This window comes from Salarias fasciatus (assembly GCF_902148845.1).
Source record: "Salarias fasciatus chromosome 7 unlocalized genomic scaffold, fSalaFa1.1 super_scaffold_4, whole genome shotgun sequence".
In the NCBI taxonomy this organism is placed as follows: Eukaryota; Metazoa; Chordata; class Actinopteri; order Blenniiformes; family Blenniidae; genus Salarias; species Salarias fasciatus.
In genome coordinates this window covers 13,683,792-13,702,904 of record NW_021941229.1, presented here as the reverse complement: position 1 = coordinate 13,702,904, position 19,113 = coordinate 13,683,792, and the positions used below count along the sequence as shown (strand labels likewise).

General features: G+C 42.0%; 2 protein-coding genes and 1 long non-coding RNA gene across 4 annotated transcripts in view; 1 reads left to right on the top strand and 2 right to left on the bottom strand.

The window, feature by feature from the left end:
* Positions 1–69: 69 nt before the first annotated feature.
* Positions 70–17,269, bottom strand: camkk2 (calcium/calmodulin-dependent protein kinase kinase 2). Of its 2 annotated transcripts, none has more exons than XM_030085230.1 (17): positions 16,976–17,267; positions 12,648–12,943; positions 12,140–12,481; positions 9,860–9,907; positions 8,823–8,876; positions 7,544–7,595; positions 7,297–7,430; positions 6,226–6,262; positions 5,982–6,003; positions 5,764–5,852; positions 4,714–4,913; positions 4,519–4,572; positions 4,339–4,412; positions 4,111–4,198; positions 3,193–3,324; positions 2,435–2,541; positions 70–789 (listed from the first exon to the last, which is right to left on the bottom strand). In XM_030085230.1, exons 2-17 carry the CDS (start codon positions 12,876–12,878, stop codon positions 717–719), a joined length of 1,737 nt encoding a protein of 578 aa, XP_029941090.1. In that variant the 5' UTR covers positions 12,879–12,943; positions 16,976–17,267; the 3' UTR covers positions 70–716. The 2 variants fall into 2 exon arrangements, with proteins under 2 accessions (XP_029941090.1, XP_029941092.1); XM_030085232.1 differs by lacking the exon at positions 70–789 and adding an exon at positions 1,928–2,221 and having other exon boundaries at positions 16,976–17,269.
* Positions 10,388–19,113, top strand: part of LOC115383156 (uncharacterized) — a 14,419-nt gene continuing 5,693 nt past the window's right edge. The window contains exons 1-2 of the long non-coding RNA XR_003930643.1: positions 10,388–10,528; positions 16,048–16,051. This is a non-coding gene — a long non-coding RNA (uncharacterized LOC115383156). The remainder of the gene's footprint in view (positions 10,529–16,047; positions 16,052–19,113) is intronic.
* snrpd3l (small nuclear ribonucleoprotein D3 polypeptide, like) overlaps positions 18,192–19,113 on the bottom strand; it is a 1,848-nt gene continuing 926 nt past the window's right edge. Inside the window, exons 3-4 of the mRNA XM_030085235.1 lie at positions 18,655–18,847; positions 18,192–18,418 (exon numbers count right to left, since the gene is read on the bottom strand). Of these exons, the coding sequence (XP_029941095.1) occupies positions 18,354–18,418; positions 18,655–18,847 (258 nt within the window). The 3' untranslated portion in view covers positions 18,192–18,353. The remainder of the gene's footprint in view (positions 18,419–18,654; positions 18,848–19,113) is intronic.

The following is a 19,113-nucleotide window of genomic DNA, read 5'->3' as shown; positions in this document are numbered from 1 at the left end:
TTGAAAAGAAACGTTTTAAACAGGGATGTCTATAAGAGTGGGAATGTTTTTCTAGTTTTCTATTTTTTGAATAGCTTATTGTTTGCATCGGGAGAGTAAACACATGCATTCATTAAAGTAAACATTTTCCCCGCTCCCTTTTTGTTTTTTTTAATTTTTGGGTAAACTGTACATCCGCGTCACTCTGAAATATATTACAAAAAACTGGTCACTGCTGCTCAGAAAGCAGGGTGAACCAGACAATCATCAAGAAATCTGAAGACCAGGAGGGTTTAGACGAGGAGAAACGGAGGTGATAAAACTGTACAGTCGAAGCCTGAGACAAAGCATGCTGGGAATATAAAAGCATGCAGGATAATAGAAGGAGGAGGGCGGCGAGTCGGGGGGAAAAAAGGCGGTGAAGGGATCATTTGGAAGGCTCCAACATGACAGTCAGAAATCCCACAACCCCAAACTAAGCTGTGGGAGGGGAAGAAAAACAGGGAATGATCATCAAAGTGCCTTAAACGTTCCTCCTCCCCCCTCGTCTTTCAGAGCCCGACTCACTTGTCCACCTCCCCGGAAACGTACGTAGGTGTGGGATGACAGTATAAAACTGGGAGTAAAGGGGTGTCGTGCTGTGTTATTTTTTTTTTTCCCTTTGTTGTTTTGTTTTTTATTTGTTTTTTTTGCAGGCAGATACCAGCGTGCATATTAACCCTCGCCCCCCCCCCGCATCAGGAAAGAGCCTCGTCTTCTCCCACGTAGGGCAGGTCCATACTTCTCAATCCGTCACCGCTCTCCTGTTTCCTAAGTAACACAGCACAGACACCACACGTTAGCCGCCGTGGGCCGCCCGTCAATCCCACGCCGCCGAGCCGAGGAACGAGTCAGCCGCTCTTTAGGGTACAAAAACAACCGTTTATCAGTTGCATAATGCAGGGCGGTGCGCGCGAAGACGCTCGCTTACAAAGCACACGGTGTGCAAAGAGACACTCAAGGAGAAGAAGGAAAGGGAGGAAAAGAGGAGGTCAGAAATTAGAGGGGGGAAAGCGTTATGTCGTCACGTTGAAAGGTTATTTCTATTAAAAGACTCAGTGGCATTCTTTTCCAAGCATGTCCTTCTAATGAAGGCGCAGACAGTTTCATGCAGAAGAGGAGTAACAGCTTTTTGAGAGTGATGGATGCTCTTCCATCAGCATTTCTTATCATGTTTGAAATGTTTGCACGTCTGCTGGCTGCGGCTGCTTGTTGAGACAGAAAAATACTGAATTTTCTGAAGAGCCTTGAAGGTAGCGTCAAGAGAAGAAGCAGCGCCTACGCCTCAGCAGCTTGAGAGAAGACAGAGGGATCATTTTTAGTAAAACTAAATATAAGCAGAATGCTTCATCTCTCAAGTAAGTCATTTTTCTCAGTTATTATTTTTACGTGGGGGGCCTGGGGGGGTCTTTTTCACTCATTTCCTCGCAATGAACAATTTTCTATTAAATGAGTGCGTGAGTATAATCAATGAGGTATATTTATATCAGAAATATTGTATTTTAAATATTAATGCTGGTAATGTTTACCACCATTCCTGTGTCCCATAAGATGCCTGTCCTAAAGGCTAAACGTCATGATTACAATTATTAAAAGTGCAGATTCTCAGTTCACTTACATTGATCAGACGTTACATTATGACCAGGTCTCATACTGTGTAGGCGTCTCTGTAGCCTGATCAATGATTCTTTAACAGGCCACTTCTGGGACTGGGAACACGCCGTAAGAGCTGCAGTTTTAGAGATGCTCTGATCTGTTTACTAAACCACCACATTTTGATCTTAAAGCTTTGAGATTGCCAGATTTGAGGACAGGTACCATGATACAGAGGTGGTCATAATGTTATGGCTGATCAGTGCAAGTTATGCTCTGCAATCAGAGTATTTTTTTTTTTTTCCTCCACTGCACGACACATGCTTCTGCAAAAGCACCCTCAGCATGTAGCGCTGTTGGTATTACAAACCGAGGAGAGCGCTACGTTTCCACAGATGGCTTGTTCAAACACCCCCCGACGAGCACAGGAGTATTTGACCCACGCAGCCATATTGGGACGTGCAGCTGCTTTATATCATGCCAGGGGTCTTAAAGTAATCTCTCTACAACTTAAACGATACCACAGCAGGCAAGAGTTTGTCCTAACGGTATTTACCTTTTTTGGTTACAATGAATGTAGCAGTATCTCACACTGCCTGCTCTGCCTTTCCTACAGAGCAGGAGAGGAGGGGAAAGATGACAAAAAAAAGAATCTACTAGAAGTAGACGCTACATATGACTTGAGAAACACAGGGGATATATACTGATGAACGCAGAATTAAAGGAAAACCCAACAGCTCTTGATGAGGGTGTGGCAGTGGCGGGATACGTTCACTCACACTGAAGCTGAGCCTGAATCTGTTGTGTGTGTCTGGAAACTTACGTGAGCATTTGGCCCGAAGCACATAAGTTGCTGCTGCGCTCTTCTTTCCGGCCCCAGTCGAAGGGGTTCCCGAAGGAGCGCTTCCTCAACATAGTTCTCACCAGGATCTGTAAAAAAGAAAATGAACCCTAAAAGCATGCAAATCTAAAAACGGATCAGAAATGTAATGAAGACAACTGTGTTTAAGGGCAATTTAATGTGAATCAAACCTCAGTTTAAAGCTTAAATAATAATCAGATGGTCTTAATCCCTTAATCTGCTCTGTGAAGAAGATCATCTCAAAAAACTAGGGTACAAAAAAAAGGTTGTTTTTTGAAGAAAATTTAAAAAAAGAATCGATTTTCATTTATTTCGTATAAACTCACACAAACTGTTTCTGCTCTCTCAACTTAGTTGATCCCAAATTGTGATATTTCACACTGCATTTATTGTTAATAAAAGTAAAAATTTGAATAAATGAGTCACACAGCACTCAGTGTCAAGAAGTGCGCTCACTACACGCTGAAGGGTCTCTACGAGTGCTCAAATTTAAAAGCCACTTTGAGAATAACAACTCCAGGTATTTGTAATACAAAGGTACAAAGGACTGGCTGTTGAACTGCTTCTGCAGTCATTCTCAGTGGCAGCTTTCGCTCTTGTTTGGATCCGTTTGTGACATTTTGCTTGATGACAGTGAAAGAAGAAGCCAGTTTGACTTGATTTAGAGTGGGTCGCTTGTTAAAGCGTTCCGAGAGGCAGAAGTGAAAGGAGCCGCTCACCACTGTGGCCAGACTCGGGATGTGTTTGACAGAGTTCTCCACTTCCTCCTCGGTCACCTCGATCAGCGTGCAACAGTTGTCGTCCTCGGGGGGAAGCGGCTCGGCGCCGTGTCTCGTTACCCATGGGTGCACCTGGGCACGAGCCCGAGGAAAACAAAAGCATTTGTTATGTACTTCATCCCCGCTCTGTGTCGCTTCCACAGACTCAGACACGACGTCTCCGGAGGCACAATTTAATAGGATGGACGCAATTCATCTGACAATTTCTTCTATATTTATGAACCCCCTTTCATTTGAAGAAGAATCCGAAAAGACTTTACTGTCAGGGGCAGAAAACTGCAAACACTGACCTTAGGATCAAAAAGTGTGTATTGCATGTTCTAATTATGTGGTTGAAGTAAGTGTTCGATTAATTTTGTAACACTATAAAATACAAACTGTACTCTGTGGACCAGACATTGTACACCTTACAAACCCCTAACTCTTGCATATACCACAAGCCCACAAACATAAAATTGCAAATCTACCTCACTGCACATGCAACACAGTGAATGGTCAAAGTCAGAGGTTTCCAATCCTTCATACATTTAAAAGATCTAGTTGTTTTGGTGCATTAAAAGGACATTAAAAACCTTTTGATCAGGGTTTGACACTTCATTATCACAGGGCCACAGAGAAAACAAATATCTGATGTGAAGGGAATAAAGGTCAAAGAATCAACTCCGAAACATAAAAAACTTGTTGATCAGTGAGCCTGTTTACACACACACACACACACACACACACACACACACACACACACACACACACACTACCATGACCAGATTTCTGGAGTTATCAGATTATTCTGTCGACTGGGCGATTGTTCCCATCAAATATTAAACTTAATCAACTGCGAACAGCCACTAAACCTCTCACCTTAATTTGTGGGATTGATATTCTGGTCTCTGGGTTCTTGTCCAGCATTTTTAACAGCAAATCTTTCAGATCGTCGGAAATGTCGGCGCTGTGGTCACAGAAAAATAAATCAAAACAAAATTAAAAAAAAAAAAAAAAAAAAAAAAAAAAAGAAAACTCTCAGGTGATAAATATGTGTATCGATCAAACAAAATGCCAGAAGGGAGTGAGAGGACGAGCAGAGCTTACTGTTCTGGTAACACCACCGGCTGTGTTTTGATTTTTTGGTGCAGGCTGAGAATGCGCTCATCCATGAATGGGCACTGTGAACACAAGGCATGATGTCATGGATGGTGAGCAGATTGACATCTCAAGGAAAGTTGACAGCAATTAGAAACATCAGCGCCATCCATCACGGCGCCCACTCACCACTCCGAAGACGAAGCAATGAAGCGTCACTCCCATCGCCCAGACGTCCAGTGCCTGAGCAAAGAGCCCCAAAAATTAACCAGCAGAAAACCGACATATAGCCTTCAGCTTTAGAGATACAGGACAGTATAAAAACTGAAATTATATACTGGAATGCCACCCCCAGAGGGCGCTGTTTATCTAGATCTCGCTCACCTTTCCAGAGAAGTTCTTCCTGGTCTCAGACAGAGCTTCAGGGGCGAGGAAAGCGGGCGTTCCCACTGTGCTGGTCAGCAACGCATCGGCTCCTTCGAACTGGTTGCTGACTCCAAAGTCTGCTATCTTGATGTGGCCGTCTTCTCCCACCAGCAGGTTGGAGGGCTTGACGTCTCGATGGATGATCCTCTGGTAATGCACTGGCAAAATGATGGCATCTCAGTTAAATCATCGTTATGCAGAAAGGTGTTTATGTTTCGACAAACAGGTGAAAACAAGTTGGGGCACTTTCATCCTTGCTACTGAAAAAAATAAGTTGTCGGTCTAGCATAGTGAAATTAAACTGGCTTGGAGTTTCGAGCGAGAGTTTATGGTCGTGAACTTTATACAGATGGTAGAACAAACCCTCCATCAATGGCTGCTATCAACACCACAAGTTTCTGCTTAAGACAGAAAATAAGAGAAAAAAGTGCACTCTTCATAGTAATGTTCAAATGTTCACTTAGAAAGAGGGAGAAGAAAAAAAAAGGTCCTGACTATTTTTGCGTGCCTGCAGAGCCCTCCCTCTGCTTTCCTCAGCACCAGTCTCCTAGACGACACTTAATGTAGAACCTGTTCTCCAGAAACTGAAATGCATTAGGAGCCTCTGAGTTGATGTGAAATGAGCCTTGTGGGTGGGCTGGAGTCAAGAACAGCGCAGATGAAGGACTTGTGTAAATGATGGAGGAATTACAGGATGCTGTTGCCCACTGCCTCTGTCACATAATTGTAATTTTGACCTTCAAAGTTGTTGATGGTTAACTCTCATCGGTTAGTCCATTACAGGGGCTAAAAAAGGGAGACAGGCACACCCACACCTATAAAGAGTCACTGATTTACCTGTTTTTTCTTTAAAAGATACAAATAATGAAGAAGAATTTCTTTAAAAAATTAAGGTGCCATTTGCCAGAGAGAACAAGAGCACACCCATTCTGGTCTATAAATGCTATAAACTGTTAAATTATTGTTATCAATGGTGGAGATAGAAGAAGCAGTTTTTGTGCAACTCACAATACTCAATTCCCCTGAGCAGATCCTGGAAGTAAAAGCGTGCCTGGTCTTCGCTGAAAGGTTTATCCGTCGGCACCTCCATCACAGCCCTGAATGAACACCGGGCCACACAGACAGGTACACAGGCAAACAAGCACACACCCAATTAGCAATCATAACTAATGAGGCTGAGCTCAATCCGGTGTCACAATCATTATCATAAAAGAGGCTTAGCTCACCCTTGTTTCACCAGCTCAAACACTGCGGCAGAAACACAGATGAAGTTAGTGAGCAAAGCTTGTCCTTCTTCTTTTTTTTTTTTTTTTCATTTTTCAGTACACAAACTAAAATAAATAATATCTTTCTAAGATTAAATGACCTTATTTTCTGCTTCATGCACCACTCTGTGAGATGTGTGATTGTTACTGTGAGTATGTGCTTGTATGTGTTGCTCTGAAGGCTGAGTGTCTGGCCGCAGCATACCCATGTACAGATGGTCCTCACTGGGGTCATCCAAAACCTGGCAGGGAATCACAAAGGAATGGAAATGAGTGTAAAAACACACACACACACACACACACACACACACACACACACACACACACACACACACACACACGCGCCTAATAGATCCTTTTAGCATGCCTCAGAGTGAAATACACCTTTAGAAAAATCAATAATGAAAGCAAATGCTGTTTTCAGAGGCAGGAGCAAAAATACGAGTGTGAAGTGTGTGAAAAAAGTCTCAAACTAACAGAAGTCAGCTATCCATATGTTTCTACTCACTCCTGCTCAGAAACTCAGCTATGTTTCCGTTTTATCCCAACACTGACGTAATTCAAAGGATGTATTCAACCTTCCTCTTGGCACATTTAACTCATAAAGTCATGTGGTTATAATATATTCCATTTATTGTCAATGACGCCACAGCCACTAAAGGGTAATTTTCCATTACTTTGATTGTACTAAAGCTGTAGTAGTTGCGTAAAATTGCATGAGCAGCTTAAAGAGCAGGAAGCTGGAGAGCTCTCCTTCTTTACCATACGAGTCCCGACATAATCTTTAAAAGCGTAAACAGCGGGGAAACGTGGCAGCAGTGTTTCTGATAGGCCGGTTTCCATAGTAACCGTTGAACCGCCTCTCCAAATCCTCAGTAGTTCTGCTGATCACAACAGATGTTTAAAAAAAAAAAAGAAAAACTTCAAAAACTTGTGAAAAAAAAAAACATGCTGTAGTACTCACAGATGACGTCGTGTTTGCAGTTTACAAGCTCATGAAGAATTTAACGGATGACGGTTTGTACATTTTTTATGAGTGAATGTGCCATGTACATAAAAATTCAGCGTTACAGACTCAAAAGAAGAAGCTAGTGCATAGCTAAACACTGTGAATCTTTTTTTTTTACTTTGATCTACATTGGATAAGACATTGAATCTGTCGCACTCATGTTTTTTAGTTTTAAGTACATATTATTTCAAAAATGTGCATACTTTTGACGTATACTGAATACTGCATTTTGAATGAATATGTGAATAAAATAATTCTCACACTCACCTCTACTAACTTCACTACATTAGGATGGTCCAGTTTTTTAAGGATGGCGATTTCTTGATAGACCCGCTCCAGCGGCCCTTTAGGCTGAGGGGGGCCCTCAGGAACTGCTCTGGCTCCTCGAGGAGGAGGCCTCCCTGGGTGAGGAGAGACGTATATTTGAGGAACAAAGTTAAGAACTCTGCGGTGTTTATGAACCACCGACACATTCCAGCTTGTTCCCCTCTGATGTTTGAACCAACAGACTTACGTGGGAAACCTGCCTGCCTCATCAGCCTCTTCTTGGACAACACCTTCATTGCCTACAGGACAGAGAGGCAAATGGAAACAGATTTGGAGGAGATGAAAATAAAAATACAGTGGACAAGAGATCTTAAAAAAAAAGGAAAAAAAAGAGGCAGATTAAAAAAAACTGAGTGACGCAATCCTTATTTAACAGTGCTCCCACTCACAGACACACGGATGACTATCTGAGTATCTATATGTTCCTTTCTTATCCTGAACGTCTTTATGCATCAGTGACCACTAACAGCAACCACTCCTGTAGAAGATGGATAAAATGGACGGCACTGGCATTAAAGCACCATGTAAAACCTTCAAACAAGTAAAATCAAAATTCCAAGCAACTTGCCAACTTATTAATATCATTACCATTGCAAAGAAATGAGGTTGTTGCGAAAAAAGTCTAATCAAGGGTTGAAATGCAAACATATACTAATTTAATATGTAGTCAAAAGCTGCTTAACAATCAGTTTTTCATCCAAACTGCTTCCTTTCTGAACTTGTGGATGCTGAATAGTACAATTTTCATTTATTTCCCTAAGAAGATTTCTTGCCAAGAAATATTTAAAAAAAAAAAAATGTTATTCTAAAGAAAATGCTTTAGAAATCTAATTCAAACACAAATTTTTAGCTACGAAGGAAGAAAATAAAGGCACGAGAAGTGTGATTGACTCATGCTTCAAAGAAAAGCTGGAATTGCTTGAACAATAAAAGGTCACAGGCAAACTACAAACACCAGGAAAGGCTTTGTTTATACACTGCAAATGTCTGGACTGCAATTCGTTTGAGATGTGTTTGATTATTCATTTTTGACAATTACAGCAGCTGAGCGGCACAGAGTGAGTTACACTTTTCTTCCTCGGCTGAAACTCGCTCCTCTCTTAATAGCCTCGGTGCTCTCGGTTATTATGGCAATGGCATAATCACTAAATGCGACATGTGGGCTTTGTCACTTGGGAGGAACATTAAAATAATCCCCATGTCATTGTCAGTCACTGTCGTGCGGCTTAATGAGAACTGCAGCAATAATCACAAGCACAAAACTCCAAAGCCGATGTGTGGTTACATTACTCAGTCAGCTCAATTATCAGGAGACATTTTCATATGTGAGGTTTCACGTAGAATCGCATCTGCTAATGTGACAAATGTGATTATTTGCCGGGCTTCGCCTGAGGAGCGCCTCGATCAGACTGAGAAAGTGTTCACAGTTCAAAAGAAATCGCATCTGGATCTGTAGGAAAACTCACGTAGTAGGTGTTGTCATCCTCATTGTAAGCCAGCTTCACGACACCGTAGGAGCCCTGGCCAAAAGAGAATAAAAGACAAAACTGAGGTTGAGCAGCTCTTTGTTTTTTTATGTGACAAACTAAAAAAAAAAAAATTTAAAAATGACATTATCATAGATGTGAACGTTCCAAATGCTTATAAATACAAACATGAACAAATACACCAACATGCACGCACAATGGAGGTGAGTGGGCTGACAGTGTATGCTGAAAGAGCACCAGCTGTTCAAAGTGAGAACAGAGAAATTCAAATCATCTCTCTAGGTCTCGCTTTTTTTGTTTTTTTTATTCCAGGCTAATTAAGGAAACTGGATCTGGTTTGTGCGATCAAGCTCCCTCTGCCCACACACAGGAAATACAGGATGAAAAGTAAAAAATTAGTAGCCTCTGCACAGAAATTCATGCACAAAAAAAAAAAAAAAAAAAAAAAAAAAACAGGGAGAGAGAGGCGGGGGGCGGGAGAGAGAGAGGGTGGGGTGAGTTCCTGCTGGGGGAGCAGATTGCACGTTGGTGAGAGAGAGAGAGTACAAACAGCTCATCCAACAGTCCCAGATATGAGCTGATAGCAGGAGCCTCTCCAGCAATCCTAAAAGACTTTAATTGTCTCTGCTGGGCTCTACAATGCGACACGTGATCACGTCTACCTACGCGCAGGAAAACAAGACATGCACACTCTGCCTATTTTATGGCCCACAATCCAAAACATGCATACATGTACACACACACACTGAATGACTCAGGCACACTTGTATCCACTAAGCCTTTCACAACCCTTAGAGAGCGCTATTTATACCAGCCTCTCATCCATCTTCCAACTCTCCCATGGCCTGGTGGTTTACACAGAGTTCGGGAAATGAGGACAGAGGATATCAGAGACGGTTACTGCCAGCTCTTGATGGTGTGCGCTACATGACAGGCATGCGGTAGGCGGAAGGGGAAAGAAAATGGAGAGAGACGGAGGAAGGGGAGCAATCAGTGAGCTCTCTCTCTGGTCATACCTTTCCAATCTCGTCTTTCAGCTTGTACTGGTTGAGCTGAACACAATCCTTGAGGAGAGAGGGAGACAGGAAAGCAAAGAGAAAAAGATTTATTTCTAAAAAGAAATCACATCAGCAGTTACATACCGCAGATACTTTCGTTGAAAAGCTCTTCCTGAGACATCCAAAGCTGCCAGCATTGAATTTAGTTCACTTATTTCCCTCTATTTACATTTTCAATACTTCTGAGCATCCTTTTTCCAAAAAGCGTCCGTCTTTCGAAGCACGTCGGTTTGAATCTGCTGCCACTTCTGTCGTGACACATCCAGGTGTGTGGTTAATCGGAACAACCCAGCAGATAAATCCAAAAAACAAAGACTTGCACTTCATCCACATTTTGGCAGTAATCCCATCTGGTAATCTTCCCGTTTGCATGAGATCATTGAGGCCGGATGGATGCGTAGGCCTGCGATCACTGTTTTGGACCATTTCTGATAATCTTTTTGTCATGATCTGTGTTTTGGTTTCAGCTTTATCTTCTTTCTGCCTCAATGCTGTTCTTTCATCATGTCTCTTTTGTATCATGTTTTACATGACAGTATTGTCTGTCTGTGTCAAATATACCATATTGATCCAAATATCAGATGGCTTTCTGTTCTGGAAATAGGCCTGAAATAGTGGGATTGTCTTGTGGAAACAAAGATGAGCATATTGGATGTGATCCGCTGACACCCGAGTCAAGTGTCAGGTGCACACAGTGAACGTGGCGAGTGCAGAGCGGGGTTATTAAGGCGTCAGGGGCTGGAGGTTGTTGTTAACAAGCTGTTCACGGGTTTAAAAAAATCTTAAACACTGCGGAGTGCAACTATAGATGGAACAAAACCGACGCAGGAGCTCTGTGTGAGGAATAAACTGAGGACACTCGAGACTGTAGATTCTATAAAAGACTGAATGTGGGCAACGGTTTAATCCCATGTGCCTTTGCTGTAGAAAATAAACATCAAGTCTCCATGAAAACAAGACAGTATTAATCTGAAAAACCTTTTTCTAAATATGACCCTTTAAAAGAGGATTGATTGTCCCATAATCAGTCGTCTTACATCGGAAACAATCAATAAAATATGCTTTGTATGGTTGGATTTGTTACTTCTCTCCTGATTTATCTAAAAATACTTTGTCTTTCGTCATATCTGCGTCTTTACTTTATTAGTTTCCAGTGCTCATCTGTTCAGGCGAGGAAATGGTAGTTTTGTAAACCAACTGAGAAGCTCGCATAATTCTAGTTCCCCATTAGCCACACTATGCTATTTGCACTGCTTTTGGACTGTTATACTAGTCTCTAGGATGAACAAAAGTTTATAACAGTTAGTCTGTGCAAATGAGCTCCAATTATATTAGTGAAAAGCAAACATTAAAATACAAATAAACCCTGAGATTACTTCAACAGCACCACAAATACACTCCCAACTGTTCATTCGAATTTACATAGTCACCTCTTGAAATGAAGCCTCTTCTCTTAGCATAAAAACAATGATCTACTTAAACTACAACATCCTCCTGACACGTTCTGTGCTGTCTGGGGGCTGAAGGCCTCAGTCAGGGAATTTGTGTCCGTATTATCTCCAGGACGATATATTTTCCTGTCGCTTTATAATGATTATATTTATATGTTTCAATAACACTGAAGGACAGCGAACAAAGCATCAAATCTTAACACTTTTAATATTGGAAGAGCTGTTACTAAAACCAAAAACATCTATCTATATCTATGGATTCACAGCTAATGTCTACATCTACAGAGACTGTAAAACCTTACCTCTACATCCACACAGCTTGGTCGTTACCACTGTGCTGCTGCTTTCAAGACAAATGCAAAAGCAGTTCTGCTTATTTTCAGACAAAGGGTGATTTTACAGCACAGCGACATGTTCAGTCGAAGCACCTCTCAAAGCGTGCGTGCGCGTCAGCTCATTCCTTCATATGTAATGCTTTATGCAACACACAATCCTGAAGGGAATACACAGGCTCCGACGGTGCGGAGATGCTAAGTTATGCAATCACAATTACCACTCCAGTGGCTGGAGTCTCATATTGCTGATTTCCTGCAATTTTGGGTTATCATCAATTTAGGGCGAGCAGAACTTCCATGGCTCTTCAGAGGGTTATTATCGTTGCTTGTTGAAGTCAACGCCAAGTCACGAAAACAGTAAACAGTAATCAGTCTGTTAAGGTTTGGGCTGAGAGATCGGAGGCATCAAAAGTTTAGACTGAAAGCGGGATTGGATGAAAGCACAGTCGTACCTGGAGGTCTGTGATGGAGACGCTGTGGGACTCCACGGTGGGCCGGCGGGGCAGGCGTGGAGACGAGTGAGGCGACGTGATGGGGGAGTAAGGTAACGACGGGTAGATGTAGCGCCCGTTGAGCCCGGGGGAGCTGCAAGGCGACGTCGCAGTCTGCGAGCGCTCCTGCAGAGACAGCTTCCTGTCCGACAGGTTCAATCTTCCCCTCTGCTCCTGGCCTTCGGGGAGCAGCGCCTCACATCGGCTGACCGTGTGGGACAGCAGGTCGCAGGACGGAGTCCTGAAAGGGCCCGCCACAGAGGACGCCGGCTCGGGTGTCTCAGAGCTGTCCATCTCCTCGACCTGATATCGGACACATTGAGATGTTTCCTCACTATTTCATTCACTGATCTTTCAAACGGATGTACTTTCGATCTTCTTTTGTACACAGTATTCATCAGACAGCAGAATATCCAATTAGACTCCACGTCTTGTGGAGGTGTTGTCAGCAGGGTACGTTTCATCTCACCTCTTCCTCGCCGGCCTCTCCGGGCGGTCTGCTGGGCTCGTACTCTGTGACCACGATGAGGGACTCCATGGGGTCCGGGGAAGGCGTTTCCGAGTGAGCGTTCAAAGGTGGAGCGGGGCAGCTGCACAGCAGGTCAGGCAGGGGTTGCGAGGGCGGCACTGAAGGCGCATGACTGCCGCAGGACGCCGGAGGTTCAGCGGGCGGCCAGGGGGAGACGTGGCAAGGAAACATGGTGCCTCTTCGCAAAGACTGACAAGCACTGCTCCATCAGACGGGAAGCTCACAGGGAACGGTGTCTGTGGAAAATCAGAAATAATAGATGGAGAAAAAAAGAACATCTGTTGAAATTTGCAACTAACAGCAGTACCTTAAACCGAATTCATTTCTTTTCCTGTATAAAAACCATCAATAAACATCTCTCACCCAAGCACACACACCATCTTCTTTTCCACTTTTCCTCCTCTGCAAAATGTTTCTGTTGAATTTGCAGTCTTGACCCTGAAGTCTAAAATATTTTTCAGCAGTCTCAACAAGAAGGCCCACCTTCATTGATGCTTTTAATAAGTTCAGGAAATTTAAGGTTTCGTATTTTACAAAGCAAATCTCAGGCTGACAACTCAAACTCTCATAATGCTTTTTTGTTGTTGTTTTCTTTAATCTAAATCTCCATTTCAAAGAGTTCAAATTAGATAAGTCTGGATTCAAGGCATTTCCTGTGTACGTGCAATCGCGTTAACTGTCACAAGAGCTTCAAATCTGTTATAAATATTTGCAAATTCATATTTACAACTAGCTTCCTGACACTATTTAGGTCGTTCTGTGTCACACACGCTAAAAGTAGACATAAGATAAAAGTATATGAAAGCCACTCGGGATTACTTTCACCATTTTAAGCAGAGGAGCACTTACTTTAGTATAAATAAATGTGTTTATTAAGAAAAAAACACACCACAACCTTACAGAAACCATCTGAAACACACAGCAAACTGTAAATGACAGCTGGGAAAAAGATTATCAGTTTGGAGCATCTGAAGTTTGCTTGCTTTTCCTTTGCATGTGTCAGTTTGGATGGATGGACGGATGGACGGATAGATGGACGGACAGTAACTTGGTGCCTCTGAAGCATGCTTTATTGTCTCATTCTGAGAGTGCAGATTAATCAAACAAAGGACACAGAAAGTCACTGACTTTTAGCACAGAACACTTGAGAGATGGCATAAATCTTGTGACAAGTGATGTTAAAATACCCGTGAGGTTTAATTACCCACACGGCTGGAGCTGCATGAACCAAGTTGTGGGTGTAATGAAAAGGTGTGGGAAAAACAATTAGAGATGCCGTTCGCTAGTTCTGAAACACACTGAGTTGCAGCTCTCTCCAGATGAAACATCCGCCAAGCATGGACTTTTCCCACACATTCTGCAAAGTGCTAATGAATTCATGCAAACACATCTAGTATCACAAATATCAGCTTTAAGAGGACAGATTTGATGCATCTATAAAAGCCAGAGTTCGGTCTGCTTTTGATGTCAGTTATACAACATCCTTAATTATTATGTGCAGCATCCAAGAAAATCGTTTTTTTGCGTCACTTCAAGAGGACCATTTCCATTTTTAAGTCCACTCAGTTTATTATCTGCTCATTATCTGTAAGAGGTATGAGGCAGAGAGGAAATGGTCATAAACGGAGAGAGATTCTTGATTTCTGACAGGACTGTGGCTCTGTCAGTGTGTGGGAGCTGAGTAAACCTCACAGATACAGGAAAAAACACAAGGGAAGCCATAAGGTACACAAGCTCAGCCCAAGTTCAGAATGAAGACTGTGTGGGAAGAAACACCCACTCCAGGTGGCCTCTCTACCTCCGCCGCCAGCCCAAATATGATGGAAACTAACCAAAAAGGCGAAATCACAGCATACTTATAGTGATTTATATTGAGAACTGCAATTTCATCTGTAAAACATACACTGTGGCAAACAGTGACAATGCAAAAAAACAGCAAAATGGAGTTTAGTTTTAATCTATTGAAAAAGCTTCTGATCTCTATCAGAGAGTATTTGTCTTCTCAAGGTTAATCTGGCATCTAACATAACGTGCTACTCTGGAAAACAGACGCTCCTCTGGCATTTACTGCCAGAGCAAAACAGCCTTCATCCCATCCAACTGACATGAAATCATGTTTGACGTTTAAACACACATTATTAATGCTACACAATATTCCCAACCCCAACGGAGAGAAGAAATATGGAGACACGACCCCAGAGGAAACTCGCAGCTATGGAATGCTTTTTATGGCCAGACAGGAGAATTTAATATGCTGAGAAAAATAAATCTGAGCAGAAGTAAATGGAACTTAATTTTAATCTGTGAAATGGACAATAAAAATTAAAGTTAGTGTCCTTCATGAATAATCAATACCAATAAATAAATAAATAAATATCTTAGCTTGCTTGAATCCACATTTTCACACACATTTTGTCATTTTAATTGGAGCAAGTTGGTTCATTCTTACACTGTCGCCTCGGATCTCTGGACAAAGACACCATAAATAACTTAAGTGCTCCCTGAAGCCCTGAACATCCCTGATCCCATGTGATCACAGCGGCACGCCGAAGAACAAGGAGGGAGATTTGAGTCCCCGTGAAGCACCAACAGATGCTGCCGCGCTCCAGATGCCGGACTGCGCCTCTTATCATAACAAAAGTCATGTGACTTGACCTTCACTATCTGGGCAAGAAGGGGAGGGGAGGAGGGGACTTATCAGAGCCTGTGGGGGGTCTGAGCCATGTACAGCATTAATAACAACACAGAAACAGTCCTAAAGACACACCAGTACAAAACCAGGCCATCTGGAGCAGGAAGAGGATCCCTGGATTCATTAAAAGATCAACGGGGCCACGCTGTCAGCGTTCTGCGGGGCCGTGTGAGAGATAAGCTCCCGTAAATGGAGGGATGAATGTCCTCGATCAACTTAAGTGCTGGGCTATCACACAATCACGGCTGAATATCACTGAGAAAGAATCTGAAAAAAAAGTAATTGGGAGTGCAGATTTTCAACTCGGGGAAAAAAATGCATCACAATGTGGTCTTTTCCTGAAACATTCTTCAGAGCTGCTCATCCACAACAAACTCTGCATTAAGAGGATTATTTTCTGAAATGGTGAAGATAGCAAAAAATAAATTTGCAGCAGAAGTTTCCTAAATCTAGCATTTTGATAAACATCTTTCATTTTGAGATGATTTATATAACTACAATAATATGATCATAGTAATAATATAAGGATATTCATGTATCGTCTTCAGGGCAATGCTACTAAAGGCTGTATATATGCACTGAGTGTTATTAAAGGCAAGATACTAAATTCTTATAGACATTTATACATAAACTATTACAACATATAAGCTTTGTCTGACATCAAGTTTTCTGTTTGATTGCCAAACTTCGTTTCTATATTTTTGTATAAGAACATTACAGTTTACACCTATAGGCAATAAAAAGCTTAATTCGTGGATGATCTGTAGATTTTACCCAAAACCAAGGCACCCCACCCCCTTTTTTGTTGTTGCTGCTGTATCCCCTAGACCCCTCAATTTATATGAGACAACTGGAGTAAAGTTATGTCTCCAGTAGGAAGTACTTGTAAATGTCATTGGATCGAAAGTGAACATTAAGGTCAATAATAATAGGTCAGCGCACATTACTGTGTCTGATATACTTTCAAATTAGACATGACATGATAATCTACCGGCTTTTCATTAGATTAATATTAATACAGACCATTTCCCCGGTAAGCATGTGGGAATAATTAAGCAGTAACATAAGGCAGAGGCTGACAGCTACATAAATGTTACATAATAACAACATAATCATCCCGCGTAGCTTCGAACTGAGAAAAATTAGAGGCGTTCACACCAACATAAAGAGATTTTTTTTCTGTAAATGTAATATTATACAAACAAAACGATGGTTTTGGGGAGGATTTAGACTGAGATCAGTAGCTGCTGGGTTTGTTTAGCTTCTCCTCACAGTGATGCTAACTTCACTGACAGCTGTGACAGAAGAAGCTGCAGCGCCTTTTGTTATTCACGCCGTCGCACGGTCACAAAGGGGAACATGTGTTTACCGTGCCCCCACAGAGCTGAGCCCTCAGCCCCCCACTCTCCAGCCCCTCAGCTTCCATCCTCCATCCGAGCTAACATTAGCAGCTGCCTCATCTGTCAACATACAGATGTTGGTGCAGGAGTCAGGGATGCTAGCCGCGTCCAAAGCACCGAAGGCAGACACCAGCAGAATCGAACCCTCCGTTAATTCCGTTCATGCGTTCCCTTACCGTGTTACTTCGTCCTGTGGGTGAAAGCTGCCGGGGTCCCCCGCTTCTCTCCGCCTTTGGTGGTGGGAGTATCTGCTGCTGCTGCCGCCGCTGCCCTCCGACAGCTAGCTAGCAGTGAGCCTCACGGAGAACGGAGTGACAGCCGATCCCGAGGTGGACCAATCCTGCCGAGCTCCGGGATCCCGTGCTTCACACGGAGGAGGTGTTTACAGATCTCACTTAATTCCGTCCAATGAGTCCCGTTTCACTTGCAGACGCTGTCTCGTTTCCCCTTTTTCATGTTTCTCACGACTTCAGTAGAAAACACTGGAGGGCTGCTGCTGTGGGGGATTTCTCATGTCAACATTACATGGCACATGGCTCCCCCTTGTGGTGAAAAAGTGGACTACACTAAAATCATCAAAACCGTTTCGAGGACAATCGATAGAAACTGAATTCAGAAATGGAAAATAGTCATAGAAATGCACACTCAAACCCAGCTACCAAGGTACTTGGATGCCAGTATTTACTGTTTGTGCAGGATTTTTGTCTCATTAATTTTCCTTGAATTGAGTCATCTTTTAAGTTAGTCATTCCCCTTTTTTTGACAGTAAAATTACACCAGATTGAAATAGATTGCTTGAATTGCAAAATGTTTTGTAAAAATGTTTTAGTCAAATGTGACTGATTAAAGTACAAAATGCTGCCGTCACAAAAAAAACACTTTACAATTACTTCTTAATTGCACTATCATGAAAACGAATTCTACTCAGTTTACCTGTATACACAAGCAACAATGACTCTTTAAATCAACAATCACGTGTATACCAGCGTAAACAACTTCGGATCATTCAAATTGTTTTGTTAAAAAAAAAATGGATGGAACAACGCAAAAAGATTTACAATGATTCTTCAAATACTAGTGCTCACAGCAGCCTGCCTTTCTCTTGTTTGCTCTCTACACTCATTTGGAAACTGGAATTGACTCCCAGTAAAAAAGTGACCCGTTGCAGGACAACGAAGGACAGAAAATTAATGGCGTACATTTTATTAAAGTAAGAAATGAGTAAAATGAAAAATGAACATGGGGGGCAAGATGCTTACAGTTACTACAAAACAAAAACTAATTGAAAGTCACCTAAAACAGTTGGAAAATGGTATGCTGAGAGCTAAGGTGATAAACATTGCAGAATGGAAATTAAACGAACCACAAATTTACAAAACCAGAAGACAATTCTCCAAACTGAAATACGTTTATTTCGGTACAAAAAGTGAAATTAAAGGAAGAACCTGCAAAATGCAAGAATGAAAATCATATCCAAGTAATCCAATCCAGAGAAGAGGAAATTTAAAAAGAGAAACACTATACAACGCAACAATCTCAACACAGATGGACCAATTATCGCCTCTTCTGGAAGATGTTCCCTCTTCCCATTCCACCACGACCCCTTCCTCTTGCAGCCACTGTAAGAAAAACACATTTTAGGCAAATCTGGACTCCGAGGAAATGTGTCTCCCTGATGACAGGAAATTGTTTCACATTTCTGTGTCATATTTTACTGCGTTGACACATACTGTTTCCCGATTTATTTCCAGAAAGTGAATACCCATAATCTCAGAAGTTTACAGAAAACAAAAATGTATATGACTCGAAATGTCAGACCTGTGCAAATACCTGTCCCAAAAAGCTCCCCACTCACCTTGTGCTTTAAGTATAGCTGCCTTGCCCCTTCCAGCACCAGATCCCTGGTTCTTGTTCTTCATACTCTTTAACATTGGTGCATTCTTTAACATATCAGGAAGGATCAGAAAGCGGATCTTGCTGCCACGGATGTAAACTTGCTCCAACTGTGCGACCCGACCATCACGATAAGTCACGGTGATATTAGACATCTGTAGAGACAGACAGGTTCAATTATTTTCTTAATGCAGAAATTCAATTAAAGCAGTACATTAGGTTATTTGTTATCCAGGTGATTGGATTAGGTAACTCAAACAACATTGTATGTTAAAACGGTGAAGTTCTGGATTAGATTTACTTGTGTGTTCATAAACTCCAGAATGACAAATAGTGAGGTCTGTTAAATGGACACATCTTTTTGTTAATCAAGGATAACAGTTATTTTGTAGAGTACTTGTATTACTGCAAAAATTCAGGG